Here is a 17,449-nt window from a genome sequence, read left to right as displayed (position 1 = left end):
CGCGCGGCGGCTGGAGCCCCCCGCCGCGGCCCGCCCCGAGGAGGGGGTGCGGCCCGCGGCTCGCTGCCTTCGGGCCGTGGCTGTCCATTAAAACGAACCCCGGCTCTGATTCATCAGGTTCCCGTCCAGAGGCTTATCCTTCCAGCAGGTGCTCGGATGCGCGATAATGATGGTCCCGCCGTGGCCCCAGGTGTGGAAACAGGTGCCGGTCATCAGTCCGTAGGGGGGTCGATACGTGACAGCAGCCCCGTGGTGCGGTCAGTTCCGCCGGGCCGGGCCGGGCCGGGCCGCTGGATGCTGCTGCTGCTCCTCCTCCTCCTCCTCCTGCTCCTGCTGATGCTGCTGCTGCTGGGGGCTCGTCCCCCATCGCAGGTGCAGAAGGCGGCGTGTCCGGTGGGCTGTTTGTGTGCACATAGGCGTGTGTGCATCCTTGGGGCACGGACACCTGGATAAAATGTCCGTGGAGGAGTCTGCAAGACGCTGGGGACCGACCGCAGGCGCTGCTGGCGAGGGCGCCTGCTTGTACTAAAGTCTTAGAAAAATTTACCAGGTGTTTCTCTGCCTTGTCATTCCTCCACCCGCCTCCAGAAGGACGACAAAGCTAGCGTACAGGCGACTTTTTTTTCCCCCCTTCCTCCCATCGTGGCTCAGGTTTCTTTGGGAAGATTTGTTTGTAAGCAAAACGTGGGCGTTCGTTTCCTGCCGTGTCACGCATTGACACTTAACAAAAATCTTTCAAGAAAGGAGTCTAGCATGGTGGAAAACGGGATAACCATGCAGATGTAAATTTAGGCAGCTTTACAAGAAAATGATTTGGACGATTAGGGAGGGTAGGGCCCGTTTACTCACGAATGGAAATTGCTCATTTAGATGCTTGTGGGTAAGAGGTTGCAGAATGTGATACGATAGCCCTTAGGAGTGATGGTTATGAAGATCAGCTGAGCAGGAAAATGTTTAGGGCTGTAGGGTTAAACGGAGGAAAACAGGAGGCAAATGACACGTGTGTGTGACAGTCCTGGAAGGTTAAAGACCCAGGAGAAACACAGCAAATGGTGGCAGTGGTTGCCTTAGGGTGTTAGGGATACCTCCTTTTTTTTTTTTTCCCAGAATTTTAATATTATGGCTACAGTGTGTATGTAATAAGCACTTTCTATTAAAGGTATCCGCAATGAGTATTTTCATAGATCCTTAATTAGTTTTCTAGTAATTTTGGTAAGAGGAAATTGATTAACATAGATGTCCTTTGTGTAGAGTCCCTTGGCAGAAATCTGCTTTCTCCCTTTTCACCTAAAGAGAGAACTGTAAATTTCCATTATATTTATTTTGATTCTGATCATCTTTGCCATAGGGCAACCCACCTATTAGGTACGTAGGTTTTATTATTCCTGTTTTGTAGGTGAATTTGAGGCTCATAAAATAACTCCCTGTTAATGAGTGCCTGCCAGGCTTCTGGATATTTCTGTTTCTGAATACAGAGTCAAGCCTACCTGTGTCTGCCTACCTGTGATGCAGTGTGCTGTTTATAAGAGAAAAATTTACTTTTAACATTAATTTAGTCTGCCTTTTAATATTTTTCTGATAGTCTTCATTTTTTTCATGATTGCATAATTATTCCATCGTATTGATAAAATCATAGTTCTTGTAATCACTGTTCTGTTCCTGGGCATCTCGATTACTTTCAGTTTTTATACACAAAAGGAACGTTGCTGTATACTTTTGCTTTATTTTCAATATCCAAGACTATGTTAAAAACCTAAAAATCAGGAAAATTTATATGCATAAGACATTATTTGCTTTTCACTTAAGAGAACAGGTTATTAAATTATTAGGGATATTATTATGGCTTGAAAGTATGATGTAATCTGATCACAGTAAGGACCTTAAGTGTATGATGTCATAGAGACTATTGGCTAATTCTTAATTAAATATGATCACTTTGCTGCATTTGATTTTTAAAATTAAGACCAATCTCTTTTTCATTTGTGTTATAGGTCAAACAGGAAGTATGTGCAAACTTTCATTTCCCCAGTGTGAACCAGATTTTTTTTTTTTGGTTTAAAGAATGCTTTGAATTAAAAAAATGCAACCTGCTATAATTAAAATGGCACATGGCACTTATTTTTTTCAGGTATGTGGGCGCATTCAATGACAGTACAGGATTATCAGGATCTTATAGATCGAGGATGGCGAAGGTAAAGCTCTTTAATACAAAGATACTGCTCTTGTTATTTAGGTTCTTTAGAAAATTGCAACATATTGTTTGCTTTAAAATGTTTTCCTGGGGATCCCTGGGTGGTGCAGCGGTTTAGCGCCTGCCTTTGGCCCAGGGCGCGATCCTGGAGACCCGGGATCAAATCCCATGTCAGGCTCCCGGTGCGTGGAGCCTGCTTCTCCCTCTGCCTGTGTCTCTGCCTCTCTCTCTCTCTCTGTGTGCCTATCATAAATAAATAAAAATTAAAAAAAAAAATAAAATGTTTTCCTGTTTTTGGAAAGATGTTTAAGAAATTTTTTATTATATTTCTTCATACAGTGATTCTGTTTATGAGGAGAACTTCAAATATACATAAATGTAGAGAGCACAGTATAAGGAACCTCATGTACCTATCAGTAGGCTTCAGCAGTTGTTAGCATTTTGCCAATCTTGTTTCATCAATTCTCCTTGCTCCGTGCAATGGAGTGAATGTTTGTGTGTCATTCTTACCCCTTCCCCCAGGTACATATGTTCAATCCTAATTTGATGGTATTTGGAGGTGGGCCTGTGGGAGGTGATTAGGTCAGAAGGTGGAGTCTAAACAAATGGAATTAATGCCCTTATAAAAGAGACCCTGGAGAGCTCCCTTGCCCCTTCTGCCATGTGAGGTTACAATAGAAATATGAGTTAGGACGCTTGTCTTCATCAGACATTAGGTGTGCCAGCACTTGGATCTTGGACTTTCCAGCCTCTAGAACTGTTGAGGAATACAGTTATGTTGTTTAGAAGCCACTCAGTCTATGGCATATTGTTAGAGCAGCTCTAACAGACTAAGATGTTCCCTCCACCCCCACAACTAAATTAAAGCAATTTCAGGTATTCTATTTGTATGCCTATGATAAATATATGTCTCTAAGGAACATTCTTTTTTCCTTTTTAATGCATCTACAATACCATTACCATACTTTACACAATAATTTTTTGATGTCATCTATTACTTACTTTGACTTGGTTTTTTGCTTGTCTCAGAAATGTCTTTTTTTTTTTTTTTTTTGTAATTGGTTTATTTGAATCAGGATTCCATTGAGGCCCACACATTGCCTTTGGCGAAGATTTTTTTGGTAATTGCTTTTAGACGATTTTAGAGTATATAAAGTTCCTTACGTAAATATGAACAGTGTTAAGTGCCCTGTGCCAATACGCCCCAAGAGACTTGGGATTAAGTATAGCAAATGAAACTTCATACCTTTCTTAAACCTAATAATGAGGCCCGAAAGGTAGATCTAGGTGAGATGTTAAAGGATTTTGTATGTCATGAAGAACTTTTTTTTTTTTTTTAAAGATGTTATTTATTCATAGAGACACACAGAGAGAGAGAGAGGCAGAGACACAGGCAGAGGGAGAAGCAGGCTCCATGCAGAGAGCCTGACGTGGGACTCTATCCAGGGTCCCCAGGATCACGCCCTGGGCTGCAGGCGGCGCTAAACTGCTGCGCCACCAGGGCTGCCCTGAACTTTTTTTTTTTTTTAAGGCAGAAGGGAGCCATTGAAAACTTTTACATCAAAAGTGTGATGGAATTTGTGTTTTGGAAGTGAATTGTTCAGATAGCAGAGAGGTACTTGAGGGAGTTATTGAGAAGGCAGGAAGACTTGTTCCAGGGGTCATGGCAGGATCTGGACGTGAGATGGTATCTCATGATGATGCTGTCATCATTGGTGGCTGTAGGTTAGAAGATAAGTGGGAGGGGACAGTTGTAAGGTATATTTTAGAAGTAAAAAGCTTGCTGACTGTTTTAGAGGGAGGAATCTGAGATGATTCCCATGTTTCTGGCTTGGGAACCAAGTTCATGTATGTTTGCTTGGGCAGCCATAACAAAATACCAGCGACTGGGTATCTTGAACAGCAGGTATCTGTTCTCAGTACTGAAGGCTGAAATTCCCAAAAATCTGGTGTCTTCAGCTTTATTTTTTTCTGAAGGCCTTTCCTTGGCTTATACATTGCTGCTGCCTTTTTGCTGTGGCTTCGTAGTCCTTTCTCTTTGTGTGTGTGTATCCCTAGTGCCTACTGTCTCTTTGTCCAGTTTCCTTTCCTTTTTTTTTTAATTGAGAGAGAGCACGATTGGGGGGAGGGGGGGTGGCGAGAGGCAGAGAGAGAAGGAGAAGCAGAATCCCTGCTCAGCAGGGAGCTCATTGTAGGGCTCAGTCCTAGTACCCCGGGATCATGACCTAAGCTGAAGGCAGATGCTTAACTGACTCAACCCCCAGATGCTCCCAGTTTCCTTTTCTTATACTCACAGCATTCAGATTGGGTTAGGGCTCATTTTAACTGTCATTTTAACTTGATCACCTCTTTAAAGGTTTTATTTCTAAATACAGTCCCATTCTGAGGTACTAGGGGTTAGGACTTTAAAATACAAATTTTGGGCTACCTTGTGTTTAGTGCACATGGAACCCTCATGTGTGGATATTGGTGTCACGACAACTGATCAGTTTCCTCTGACTGCCTCTATGGTATTGAGGATTGGAGGTGTGTTGGTATTGGAAGGATTGCAGGTACTGCTGAGAAGGGTGTCTGAGGTGACGAAGTTTGGAGTACGTATGTCAAGATTTAGGAAAGAAAAGGCTAGACTCTGTCCATGGTATGCCTATATTGCAAGATTATTTAGGTTATGAAGAATAAATTTAAATGTTTTTACATTATTGATTAGGTTTTTACTTTAATTAATTTTGTGCACCTGTACTAGTCTACTTTGGTATATGTGATAAATGTGTAAGACATTAACAAAATTACTTTTTAATTTTAGAAGCGGGAAATATGTGTACAAGCCTGTCATGAATCAAACATGTTGTCCTCAATACACAATAAGGTAAGAAAGAGAATCTATGTATAATACAAAGAGTATGTATAATTCTTTAGTGACATCTTTTTTTTACATGTTAATTTTCATTCTAGCTGTACATTCTTGATAAAAGCAAATGAGTTGTATCTTTTTTACATACTGATGCTACATTTATACATCCTCAATATCTTAGAATAATACTGTTTAATGGTTTGGGTGTAAATAGGATATGAAAAAGTACTATTTGGCAATCTAGTCAATAGTATCATGACACTGAAATATTAGAAAAATACTCCAGTTGCTTTTAGGTATCAAGTGTTTTTATATTATTAGCTTGGGGATTTCCACGCTGAACATAGTGCTTGCATTCAAATAGTACTATAGGGCCTGTAGAAAGAGGAGGAGGACTGACATTTAATCTGCCATATATATTCAGAGTGCAGTTTTCTTCTCTGGAGAACTTAAATGAAAAAGTCTGTTTTCTTACAAAGTGTGTGCTTAACCAGCAAACCCCAGCATAACATGGAAGGATTTTCCCTCAGATTTTGAAGATCTTCTTTTCTCTTGTTGTCTTCCTTGTCTTCCTCTTCTTCTGGTAGAAACTAGGGAAAAGTATGTTATCCTTGTTAAGCATTTGTCTACAGTTTCAATGTGAATATATTCTCTCAATGGAAAAGCAGACACAATTGTAGCCATCACAGTTTGGCTGATTCTCACACCTCTTTCCCTTAGTTGCTCTTGATTTGTTTGGGGGTTGAAGACTTTTGACAATCTGATGAAAGGTTACAGACCCTTTCTGCAGCAAAACAAAACAAAAGGGAGGGAGCAGATAGGCAAAAATATCTAACATTTTGTGTATTAATTTTAGGATCATCGTGGGTTCCCAATAGGCTGTCAGAGTTCCATTGATTCCTGGTTAAGAATCCTTTCTCTTCTCTAACTGGTCATAGAACTGAACAGTAAAGAGGAAAGATGGGTGTGTGGTTTACTAACATCTCACTTGTTATACTGAGACAGCTGTGCTGTCCTCTTGCAGTTTTAGTGGTTATGAAGCAGTGACATCGTCAAAGGCAGAAGTCATTTTCCTTCAAATAACAATTTATTATTGGATTATGGCCAGGATTCTGTTTAAGTAAGTCTAGGACTGATTTGCTAGGACCCTGAGAATCTCTAATCAGAAAAGGTCAAAAAAAAAAAAAAAAAGGGTCGGTTTCAGTGGGTTAAAGAAAAAGACCAACCCTCTATAATTTATTGGGTGCCTCTCAATGCAAAGCACTGTTCTGGGTATATTGCTTTCATGAAAGGGATTCAGTTAACTTTGCAAAACAAAATAATTATAAAATGTTACTTTTTTAAATATGTAGATAATCTTTTTTTTTTTTTTAAGATTTTATTTATTTATTGAGAGACAGAGAGAGAGAGAGAGAGAGGCGCAGAGACACAGGCAGAGGGAGAAGCAGGCTCCATGCAGGGAGCCTGATGTGGGACTCCATCCCAGGTCTCCAGGATCCCGCCCTGGGCTGAAGGCAGGCGCTAAACCACTGAGCCACCCAGCCTGCCCTGAAATGTGATTTTTTTTTTTTTTGCATGATATCAAACATATCCTGAATTGTTATCCTTTACACAACTTCATTATATGCATTGATATTATAGAGTCATTTTGCATACTACAGTATGCAGCCTTTTTACTACAGTATTTATAACGAGACCTAATATGAAGGCAAGCGATTATAATATACAACGTAGCTCATTAGACAGATGTTAGGGACTGCCCAGTATGTGAGTGTAAATGAGGATGAGCTTCCTTGGCTATGAATTTTTTTTCTAGTTTTTGTATAGAATTATATATGCTAGTAATTTAAATATCAAACAATTCCATAAAGCTTATTATGCAAAACTGTAGTCCTCTGAACATCCCGAATTCCTCTCAGTACAGTCACTCTCAAATTTTTTAACTGATTCCTAAATTTTTTCTTCTTCTACCTTTGAGTGATATGGTTATATAAAATTATCTTCTTTTGGGGTTTAAAAAATTATCTATGGGTTTCTCTCTTTAAAAGGTAAGGATTTAACTTAATTTTTTTCTCATTATCTCTGGATTACTCTCTTTGAAAAATAAGGATTTACTTTATTTCATTCCTGATGCCCTGTGACATTCAAACTCCTTTTTGTCCTCATTGCCAACTTTCCAGCTCAGAAGTATTGTAATTTTGGATGGGTGTAGTTGCTATATTATGACCTATAAATATGCTGTACAGTTGTGTATTATGAATGCTTTTTCTTTTCTTCACAAATTTTTGCTTTCCACAGAGTTGATAATCGTCTTTTTTGTTTGCTTAGTATAGTTTGCTGTACTCATTACCAGGTGATTTTAGAAATCCTCCTACAGTTGTATAAATTTCCTCGTGGTATATATAGATGTTTCTGGTGCTCTATCACTTCTGTCCTCTTGATGAATATTTCTGTGTTGTCTTCTGACCTGCTGTGATCTGGACAGGTTGTCTCTCCAAGTAATGCATCACTGTCACCTCAGGATCTTTTCTTACTGCCATCTTGGGGAGTCTCTTTGTTTTTTTGTATTTTTTGTGGGTTATTTTTTTAAAGATTTTTATTTATTTATTCATGAGAGACACACACAGAAAGAGAGGGGCAGAGACATAGAGAAGCAGGCTATCCAGAGGAAGCTTGATATGGGCCTTGATCCCAGGACCCTGGGATCACACCCTGAGCTGAAGGAAGATGCTCAACCACTGAACCACCCAAGCATCCCTTGGGGATTCTCTTTGGATCCCATGTCTCCTCTGACCTTTCTTGAATTATTTCCTCATTTTAGTGTAGCTCATCTTTTAATAGCTTTCTTGAGAAAAAGTATACGAGAAGTACTTTTTTTTTTTTTTTTTTTTTTTACTTTGTTTGAATTTTTTTTTTTAAGAGTGAGTGTGCAAGTGGGGGCAGAGGGAGAGGGAGAGAGAGGATCCCAGCAGGCTTCGTGCTCAGCATGGACCCCAACTCTGGGCTCCATCTCACAACCCTGAGATTGTGACTCTGAGATCATGACTTGGGCCTAAACCAAGAGTCAGATGCTCGTCCCCCTGAACCACCCAGGTGTCCCTGTTTGAAAATGTTTTAATTCACCCCTCAAACTTTTAGTTTGGCTGGGCTATATATAGAAGTGTAGATTGGAAATAATATTGCTTTAGAATTTTGAAGGCTTTGCTTCTAATTCTTGTTCCTTTGTCCAAAAAGTTTTCTTTTTGAAGGATTGTTTGTCCTCAGGGTTCTGATATTTCACATCTGGCGGTGTGTCTGTCTACATTCATTGTGTACAGATTTAAGGGGTCCTTCTTACCTGGGCCTCCTTATCATATCCTTCACAGTTTTCTTTTATTATTTTGTTGATCTTCCCATTTTCTTTTTTTTATTCTTTAATAATGTCTTCAGTTGAACTTTTTTTCTCTTCAGTTTTCCATTCCTTTTGCTGTATCTTTTGGGAGATTTCCTCAAGTTGAATTTCCAAGTCTTCTGTTTAATTTTTTCTCCTATTATATTTTTACTCCTTTTATTTAATAGTGTTTTTTAATAAAGATTTTTATTTATGAGAGGCACAGAGGCAGAGACCCAGGCAGAGGGAGAAGCAGGCTCTCTGTTGCAGGACTCGATCCCAGGATCCTGGCATCACACCCTGAGCCAAAGGTAGACGTTCAACCCCTGAACTACCCAAGTGTCCCTAAGTTTTTACTTCTGAGAAATTTTTGGTTTTGGACTCTTTTTCGATAACCTCTCATTATGTGGTTGTAATAGCTAAAGAGAAACAAGAGTGTGTTCTTCCTAGGATATTTGTATTTTTTTAGGCTGTCGTCTTCCTGTATATTCTCCAAGTTACCTTTTCCAGTATTTTTGGCACTTATCTTTGTAGAGGTTCTCCTCGAGTGTCCAGGAATTCTGACTTCCCATTGTGGAGTTCCTGAGGTCAGACTGGTCTTCAGGTCTGATCACATTCTGGTGAGAAAGTGCTGGTGTTTACAGCTGGGTTAGGAAATGGGTTGGAGATCTCACGGTTCAGTACATAGATTTAAATTTAAGCTTCCTGTTTCTGGTACATTTCAATTGTTTTCCACTGTGCCTGCCTCCTTATGTAGGAGGCCCTATTTTTTACTCTTTCCTAAATGTGCAGCTTTCCCCTGGGCCATGTAGGGAGTCATCTGGGTAGAGTGGTGAAGGGCCTCAGACATCTGACTGCTTCGAAAACAGATTTCAAGAGATCTTTCTATTTTTAGACTCACCTTCACTCATATCTCCTGAGGTATCAGGTATCAACCAATCCCTAAGACTTGTAGAGAGAGAATGTAGAGAAAATTGGTTATCTTTCTGGCTTTTTCCACTGTTGGCTCAGGAGTCAACATTCTTTGGTCTGCTGTCAGTTACCACTTGTAATGTGCTGTCTAGCATCCAACATTTCCCCTATTCTATTTTTCTCAGGGATTTATGTCTTTTTCTTTTTTTCTGATTCCTTAATGTAGTTGTAGTGAGGTTTGGAGTGGAACTAGAGGCGATATCAAGCCTTGTCTTTAACTGGAAATCCTAGGCATGAGTTTTGCCTCACTGTACTAGATACTGTCCAGAATTCATTTTATTTCTTCTAGTTTCAGTTCACTTTTTAAATATTTATTTTGCTTTCCTAGGTGCCGACCTTTACAGTTTCAGCCATCAAAATCTCACAAGAAGGTTTTGAAAAGAATGTTGAAATTTCTGGCTAAAGGGGAAATTTCCAAAGGAAATTGTGAGGGTAAGATGAGTTGGGGGTCTAAAAGCTCTTTACTTTAAAATGATGTAGGTTTCCAAGGTTCTCACTTTTGGTTATTTCTTAAGTAGGGGAATGGGTCCTTAACTACAGTCAGGTTGTACTGTTACTCTGGTGGTGGGGATTGCTGTTAGTGCTTCTGTGACTGTCACCACTAGCCAGAAAGTCAAGGATACAAGGAATGTCTGTCAGGGAAAGAAAGTCCAGCCTCAGAAGAAGATGGAGGACAGTTTTAAAGATGTTGTGATGTCTTGAGTTTATTGGAACTTTAGTCTTCACAGTGCTTTGACAACTCTTACCTTACTTGATCCTCGCAGTACCTTGTGAAGTAAATGGAAAATGGTATTATGTCTGAGAAACAGATGCTTCAGTGCACTTTACACAGGATTGCACAGTCACTGTGAAGGATGAGCTTGACTTCTAAATTATTTATGTCTACAACTTAATTCATAAGAGTGATGTAAAAGTGTCAGGGTAAACAGCTATAACAAAAAGATATCAAAATGCAATGACTAAAAAATGATAGAAGTCTGTTTCTTTCCTCATAGAACAGTCTAGCGTGGGTACTCCATGTTAGCTTGCAACTCTGTTCCCCACCCCATCCCCATCCTTTCTGGGACTTCCTTCAACGTGTGATTTCCAAGGTCACTCTGGTTTTTACTAATCTAGCCAGTGGGGAGGGTAAAGAATGGAAGTTCAGGGTTACAAAATTCCTTTAAAAACAAGCAAGGCCTAATTGGACATGTCAATTTGGTTATGTTCCATTGGTGGGGGCTTGCTTAAAACCTGCAGAGGGACTGGTGGTGCACATCCCTGCTTGAGCACTGCAGTCTTAACTACAGGTCTATTACTTTGGAAGCCAGGAGAATGGATTTGATGCAAACACATAGTCTCTCCCACATGGGGAAAAAAGGGGACTCCCCCCACCCCCCATGTTTATCGTTTCTGTGTCAGATGGCCTGGCTGATGGACTTTGATTTCTTCTGATTTGTAGATGAGCCCATGGAGCCCACCATGGAGGACACCGTTGCAGGTGACTTTGGGTTGATAAATAAATTGGATATACAGTGTGACCTTAAAACACTCAGTGATGACGTCAAAGAGAGCTTTGAGAGTGAAGAGAAGAAGAAAGGAAGAAGCCCCAAAAAAGAAGAATCTAAGGAATTAATTCAGTCACAACATATAGAGGAGAAGTTGGGCTCTGGTGAACCATCCCATCCAATTAAAGTGCACACAGCTCCTAAACCAGGTAGGGCAAGTTTGCTTTGCAGCCATTTTAGAGTCCTGGTAAGTGATTTTCTTTGTGCTTGAGACTTTGTAGCCCCTGGGCTCCTATCAGCTAAAAACACGAATTATGTGAAATCTTAGATCCATATTTTTAGAATTTATTGTTACTTGAATTTAAATGGATAGATCATGTCTTTTAAAAACTGTTATGTTTAAAAAGCCTGAAATAATAGTTTTGTTATCCCTAAATACAGGTATTTTAAAAGAGTTCCATTTCTTCTTACTACCTTAGGACCCTGGAAGTTTGAGGATCAAATTTTTATCTGTGAAAAAATGTAATGCTAGACATTTTTATTTTTGGTGTGAAGTGAGGCAAAGTAAATCTTAGGTATTATGTTCAAAGTACAGACATTGTAAAGTTCTTTAGTTTATCATTAGATTTTTTTGTAATCATAATGAATTTTTAGTTTAAAAATTTCCAGATTTTGATGTTTAGCTTCATCTTTAATAAAGCTAAATTTTTTTTCCTACATTTCCACTTATAAAAGAATTAGGTTTTAAAAAATGTATCCAACATTGGGGCACCTGGGTGACTCATTTGGTTAAGTGTCTGATTTTTTTTTTTAAGATTTTATTTATTTATTTATTTTTAAATTTCTATTTATTTATGATAGTCACACACACAGAGAGAGAGAGAGAGAGAGAGAGAGAGAGAGAGGCAGAGACACAGGCAGAAGGAGAAGCAGGCTCCATGCACTGGGAGTCCGACGTGGGATTCGATCCCGGGTCTCCAGGATCGCGCCCTGGGCCAAAGGCAGGCGCTAAACCGCTGCGCCACCCAGGGATCCCAAGATTTTATTTATTAATGAGAGACACAGACAAGAGAGAGAGAGGCAGAGACACAGGCAGAGGGAGAAGCAGGCTCCATGCAGGGAGCCTGACGCGAGACTCGATCCTGGGTCCCCAGGATCCCTCCCTGGGCTGAAGGTGGCGCCAAACCGCTGAGTCACTGGGGCTGCCCCTGATTTTTAATTTTTTAATTATTTTTTAGATTTTATTTATTTATTCATGAGAGAGACAGGCAGAGGCAGAGGCAGATGGAGAAGCAGGCTCCCTGTGGGGAACCTGATGTGGGACTGGATCCCAGGACCCCAGGATCATGCCCTGAGGTGAAGTAGACGCTCAACCATTGAGCTCCCCAGCTGTTCTTGTATGGTTTTTTTAAAAAAATTATTTCATAAAATGTCAGTTTGGATAGTTATGCTTCAGTTCTTGAATTTGTTTATACAAAATGATCCAAAGGAGACATTTTTATTACCATTTTAGTTTTTCTTATCTAAATCATGTTAACATACAGAAAATTTTGTTTGCATTTTGCTTGAATAGTTTTTTTTTTTTAAGCTTTTACTTATTCATTCATGACAGAGAGAGGCAGAGACACAGGCAGAGGGAGAAGCAGCTCCATGCAAAGAGCCGGATGTGTGGGACTCGATCCTGGGACTCCGGAATCACTCCCTGAGCCGAAGGCAGATGCTCAACTGCTGAGCCACGCAGGCGTCCCTTGAATAGTTTTTTTTAATGGTACTTTTATGGTACTTAAAGGGATGCCAACTGAGATTTCATTCTAATTAGTAAGACTAGTCCAATAAAATGTTCCATATGATTTAGATAATTTCTTTCAGTGCTTACTCTCTTGGGTGATAGGGTCAGTTCTTTATTATTTTAATTGTTATAAGATTACTTACAGTTTGTTTTAAATTTTTTAATTTTGGAAATGTTGACAGTATCAGAATGAACTTCCACATACCTTGCTCTCATGTGACACTATTACTGACTTATGGGCAACTGTTGTTTCATCTGTACTCATCATCCAGTTGCCCCCTCCAATGCTGTATTGAAACAAATTCCAGACACTGTATTGTTCCATATGTCAGAATGCATCTCTAAAAGATAATAACTTTGGGGATGCCTGTGTAGCTCGGTTAAGCATCCCACTTGTGATTTGGGGCCAGGTCATGATCACATTAGGTTATGAGATCAAGCCCTGCTTTGGGCTTCATGCTCAGCAAGAAGTCTGCTTAAGATTTTCTTCCTCTTCCTCTTTCCCCACTCACATCTGTGAGCTCATGCGCACACTCTCTCTAAAATAAATCTTAAAAAAAAAAATAAAAATAAAAACTTTCAAATACATATTCACAATACCACTATTATACCAAAGTAAGATTCCTTATGTTACTGAATATTCCATGTTTAAGTTTCTAATATTTAAGTATTTGTATCAGGATCCAAACATAGATGCATATTGCAGTTGGTTGACAGAGAAAATTTCTGTAGGTCTGTAGGTTCTGTCCATCACTTCCACTTTTTATTTGCACTTTATTTGTTGAAGAAACTAGGTTGGCTGTTCTGGGTTATTTGATTACATCTGCAGTGCAGTTTAACATATTCCTGTACTGGCCTGTAAATTGATAGTTGGATCTAGAAATTCAAGACTAAATCAGATCAGATTCAAGATTAAATTGTTTTGTTTTTGTTTTTGGTGTTTTTGTTTTGTTTTGCTTTTTCGGGGGGAGAGAGAGGTCTTTTTTTTTTTTTTTTTTTTAAGATTTTTATTTATTCATGAGAGACAGAGAGGCAGAGACATAGGCAGAGGGAGAAGCAGGCTTCTCATAGGGAGCCCGATGTGGGACCCGATCCCCTGACCCGGGATCATGCCCTGAGCTGAAGGCAGATGCTCAACCACTGAGCCACCCAGGTGTCTGAGAGAGAAGTCTTAATCAGATTTGAAAACTGTTTATTTGAAGGTGGGTAAGTTTACTTCATGGGTGGTGGAAATGTGCTTTGAGACACATAATGTCTGGGTACCTCTCTTTGTTAATGCTAATAGCCATGGATCAGAGCTCAATGCTTAAATCCTTTGATCCATTAGATATTCTTTTTTTTTAATTTTATTTTTTTTAAAGATTTATTCATGAGAGAGCAAAGAGAGAGAGGCAGAGACATAAAGCAGAGAGTAGCAGGCTCTATGCAGGGAGCCCAATGTGGGACTCGATCCCAGGACTCCAGGGTCACACCCTGGACTGAAGGCAGACGCTTAACCGCTGAGCCACCCAGGTGTCCCTAAACATTTTATTTATTTATCCATGAGAGATACAGAGAGAGGCAGAGGCACAGGCAGAGGGAGAAGCAGGCCCCACACAGGGAGCCCGATGTGGGACTCGATACTAGGACTCCAGGATCACTCCCTGAACCAAAGGCAGATGCTCAACCACTGAGCCACCCAGGTACTCCAGTACTCTGGGTCTTGATTTTCTTTTCTATAAAATTGAACTTGTTAGTCTTATAAAACTTTATATTGCTGACTTTCGTGTGATTTGTAAATACTGTTTTAGGATATTAAAATAACATTTTTTGTTAATAACCTTAAAAGAATTACAAAAGTATGTTCATTGTTAGAGAATTTGGAGAAAAGAGAACACTGCAAGAAAAAGAGCAAGAAAAGTCCTTTCTCTACTTTCTAAACCTGTGTAAAATGACTGTTAGCAGAGTGGTATGTTTCTTTCCAGGCTTTTTTCTGAATATTTTCCATGTATCTATTTATACATAAGTGGAATTACTTTCTAATCTTATGTAATGACAAATTTCTGAAAACTTCTAAGAATTTCAAATGACTATTTGATATTCTGCTTAGTTTTAAAAAGTATATAATAATTCTGTTATTGGGCATTTAAATTATTTTGAAGTTTTCATTTGTGTTCATTATTTGCCTGTAGCTTTTAATGATCTTAGCATCAAGTCCTTGAAGATGCTTACTAGGGGAAAGGGCATGCACTAAAATTTGTGGTTTATTGAAGTTAAAATTTTTATATCTTAAAGGCCTTAAGTTTGATATTTTCTCTTTTAATTCAAACTAAACTCTTATTAACTGGAACTGAACAAATGAGTCCTTTTGGTTAGATAGACACAAATATTTAAAAGTAAGTGAGGGCATTTTTTCATTGAAAAACCTGCCAAAGTGTTTTCCGGGGTTAGTACTCATTTACTCCTAATCATGTATTTATGTCACCAGTGTTTTGAGAGAAATATCTCTCACGAATGCGCTGAAAATATCTGTGTCCTGAAGTAGAAGATATTTAGTTTTTTTTTCCAGCTTATAAAGGCAAAGAAGTGGATGAATATTAATTTTTTTTTTAATTTTCAGAGTAGGAGCTGTGTGAAAAGTTTCTGTGACTATTTTCTTTGACAGTTTCTGCTTCTGAGGTAGAATTTTATGATTAACTTAGAGCTCTACACCAGAATCTCCCGAAACCTCTATCTACAAAGCTGACTTAACTATTGAAACTCTTTGGACTTAATTGTATAGAACCTTTGAGATTTTTGAAGAAAAAAAAATTTCTAGAGTCAAATGTGATTGATCTAATATTTTGCAATTGTTTTTAGGCAAAGGGGCAGATTTGAGTAAGCCTCCATGTCGGAAAGCAAAGGAAATCCGGAAAGAAAGGAAAAGGTTAAAACTCATGCATCAGAACCCAGCTGGAGAACTAGCAGGTTTCCAGGCTCAAGGTGAACCGCCATCTTTGTTCCAACCAAAGGCTAATAAATCCAACCAGCCCAAATCACTTGAAGATTTAATTTTTGAATCTTTACCAGAGAATGCATCACACAAGTTAGAGGTACTTTGGAGGGTGTTTTATTTTGTTGTTGTTGTTGGTACCTTGTTTATTTTCATTTGAGGTTATATAAATTGATGTTTTGCTGTTTAAATAATGGGAAATTAAAGTGAACTGGGATGGAGAAGTATTTGTAGTTAGTAAGCTAACTGCTATTTGAGAAAAACTTTTTTTTTTTCTTTTTTAAGATTTAAAATAAATACTTTTAGGTGGTTTGGCTACTAATTCCAGTTTTAGCATGTTACTTACTGTTTAAGGGACTCTGGTTTCTTGTATCCCTTGATTGAAATTTAGTAGTTAAAGGGACAAAATATACTATTTAAAATTTCATTTTTGCCAGTTTTGGTTAGTTACATTGTGAAGTAGAGCACATAATACTAGGCAAATCACTATTTTATCCATTCCAATATTCTGATCTTGATTAAGGCAACAAATGATAAAACATAAGTGAGCCAGCAATTAGCAATTAACTAAATAGTACTATGGTATAGTATTTTAATCCTCTCAATAATTATTTCAAAGATGTAGGCATAGTATGATTACTTTTAGAGTATTCTTATTAATTTTTATTTATATTCCAGATTAAGTCTACATTCTTCAGTATTTGGTATTTATACATTTTTTTCTGAAACATTAATGCTAATGATTTTATTCTCCTATCTCATTAGTAACTGGTCATTGTTTGAATTTACAGCTTAATACTATCTAAGTGTCACTAATGACCTGATATTGAAAATTAACCTTAATGCAGTCTAAACCTTGGGATCATATATATTACCAGACATAGACATAAGTCTTAACAACTTTGACTAGCTGCTCAGATTTTGTTTTTTTGTTTTGTTTTTGCTGCTCTGATTTTGGTATTGACTTTCTCTTTCTCAAATTGTAAAGAGAATTGAATACACTACTTTATGTAATGAAGAGTCCTTTGTCTTTTGATCATAACTAATCATGTGTTCAGGACACCAGGCCCATCTCCCATATCAGTTCTACAGTGGGCAGCTTTTACTTTTTTAATGTAACGATACCTCAGATGGGCAGAGATTTTTTTTTTGTCCACTGTATGTCAGTCTTTTCAAAAGAATGACTTCTTATGGCACACATGAATATTTTCCAGTTAGCATTTTTATTATATTGCATTTGATTTTTTCTTTTACTCTTCTGTTTTGCTAAAACATTTTAGCTGGTTAGTATAAATAATTGATGTTAAAATAAATGTTCACCATTACTGTGTAATAAACTGTTGTTAATTCATCCTCATTTTATGTGTGAGGAAACTAGAGCACAAGGAGGTAAATTTCTTTGCTTGACCAAGATGGTGACATGAAAATTTGAGTAAAAGAAATCTAACTTTAGAGTCTTCGTTCTTAACTCTGCCATGAAATAGGAATACTTTGTGAGGGTTGTCTCTCACACTTATAAAAAAAATTTGTAAGTTTAGAGTTAGCAGTGATTCATGAAAAGTGTCTAAAAATACATTCACATTTTTACTTTTTCTGACTGATTTACTGAAGGTGAGTTGAATGTACCTAGAATTAAGAGTATTTATTTGTGTTTGTGTATTGAATGCCAGAAGTATTCTGCTGTTTTACAATAGAGTCCATCTTCCATAGTTCAGTCATAGGTCTTTGTCTTAAGAGTTCAGACAGGATTTTCTGCCTTTTTAATATGTCTGTAAGTTGGAGAAATAACTTAAAAAAATATTACTATCTTGTTGATTT

General features: G+C 38.3%; 1 protein-coding gene across 10 annotated transcripts in view; it reads left to right on the top strand.

Moving 5' to 3' along the window:
• ATE1 (arginyltransferase 1) overlaps nucleotides 1-17,449 on the top strand; it is a 162,220-nt gene that overhangs the window by 790 nt on the left and 143,981 nt on the right. For 9 of the 10 annotated variants that reach the window (XR_005380709.1, XM_038578981.1, XM_038578980.1 and 6 more), the window contains exons 2-6: nucleotides 2,129-2,192; nucleotides 4,995-5,057; nucleotides 9,713-9,816; nucleotides 10,826-11,080; nucleotides 15,499-15,731. Coding sequence is in view for 9 of the 10 variants with exons in the window: in XM_038578981.1 (XP_038434909.1) it covers nucleotides 2,129-2,192; nucleotides 4,995-5,057; nucleotides 9,713-9,816; nucleotides 10,826-11,080; nucleotides 15,499-15,731 (719 nt within the window). In the remaining variant the exon portion in view is untranslated. Of the gene's footprint in view, nucleotides 1-117; nucleotides 191-2,128; nucleotides 2,193-4,994; nucleotides 5,058-9,712; nucleotides 9,817-10,825; nucleotides 11,081-15,498; nucleotides 15,732-17,449 lie in introns of all 10 variants that reach the window. The other variant, XM_038578982.1, reaches the window with a different exon arrangement.

The sequence above is a fragment of the Canis lupus genome, chromosome 28 (genome assembly GCF_011100685.1).
Source record: "Canis lupus familiaris isolate Mischka breed German Shepherd chromosome 28, alternate assembly UU_Cfam_GSD_1.0, whole genome shotgun sequence".
Lineage (NCBI taxonomy): Eukaryota > Metazoa > Chordata > Mammalia > Carnivora > Canidae > Canis > Canis lupus.
The sequence above is the reverse complement of the archived record's forward strand: the minus strand, read 5'-3'. Positions and strand labels throughout refer to the sequence as shown.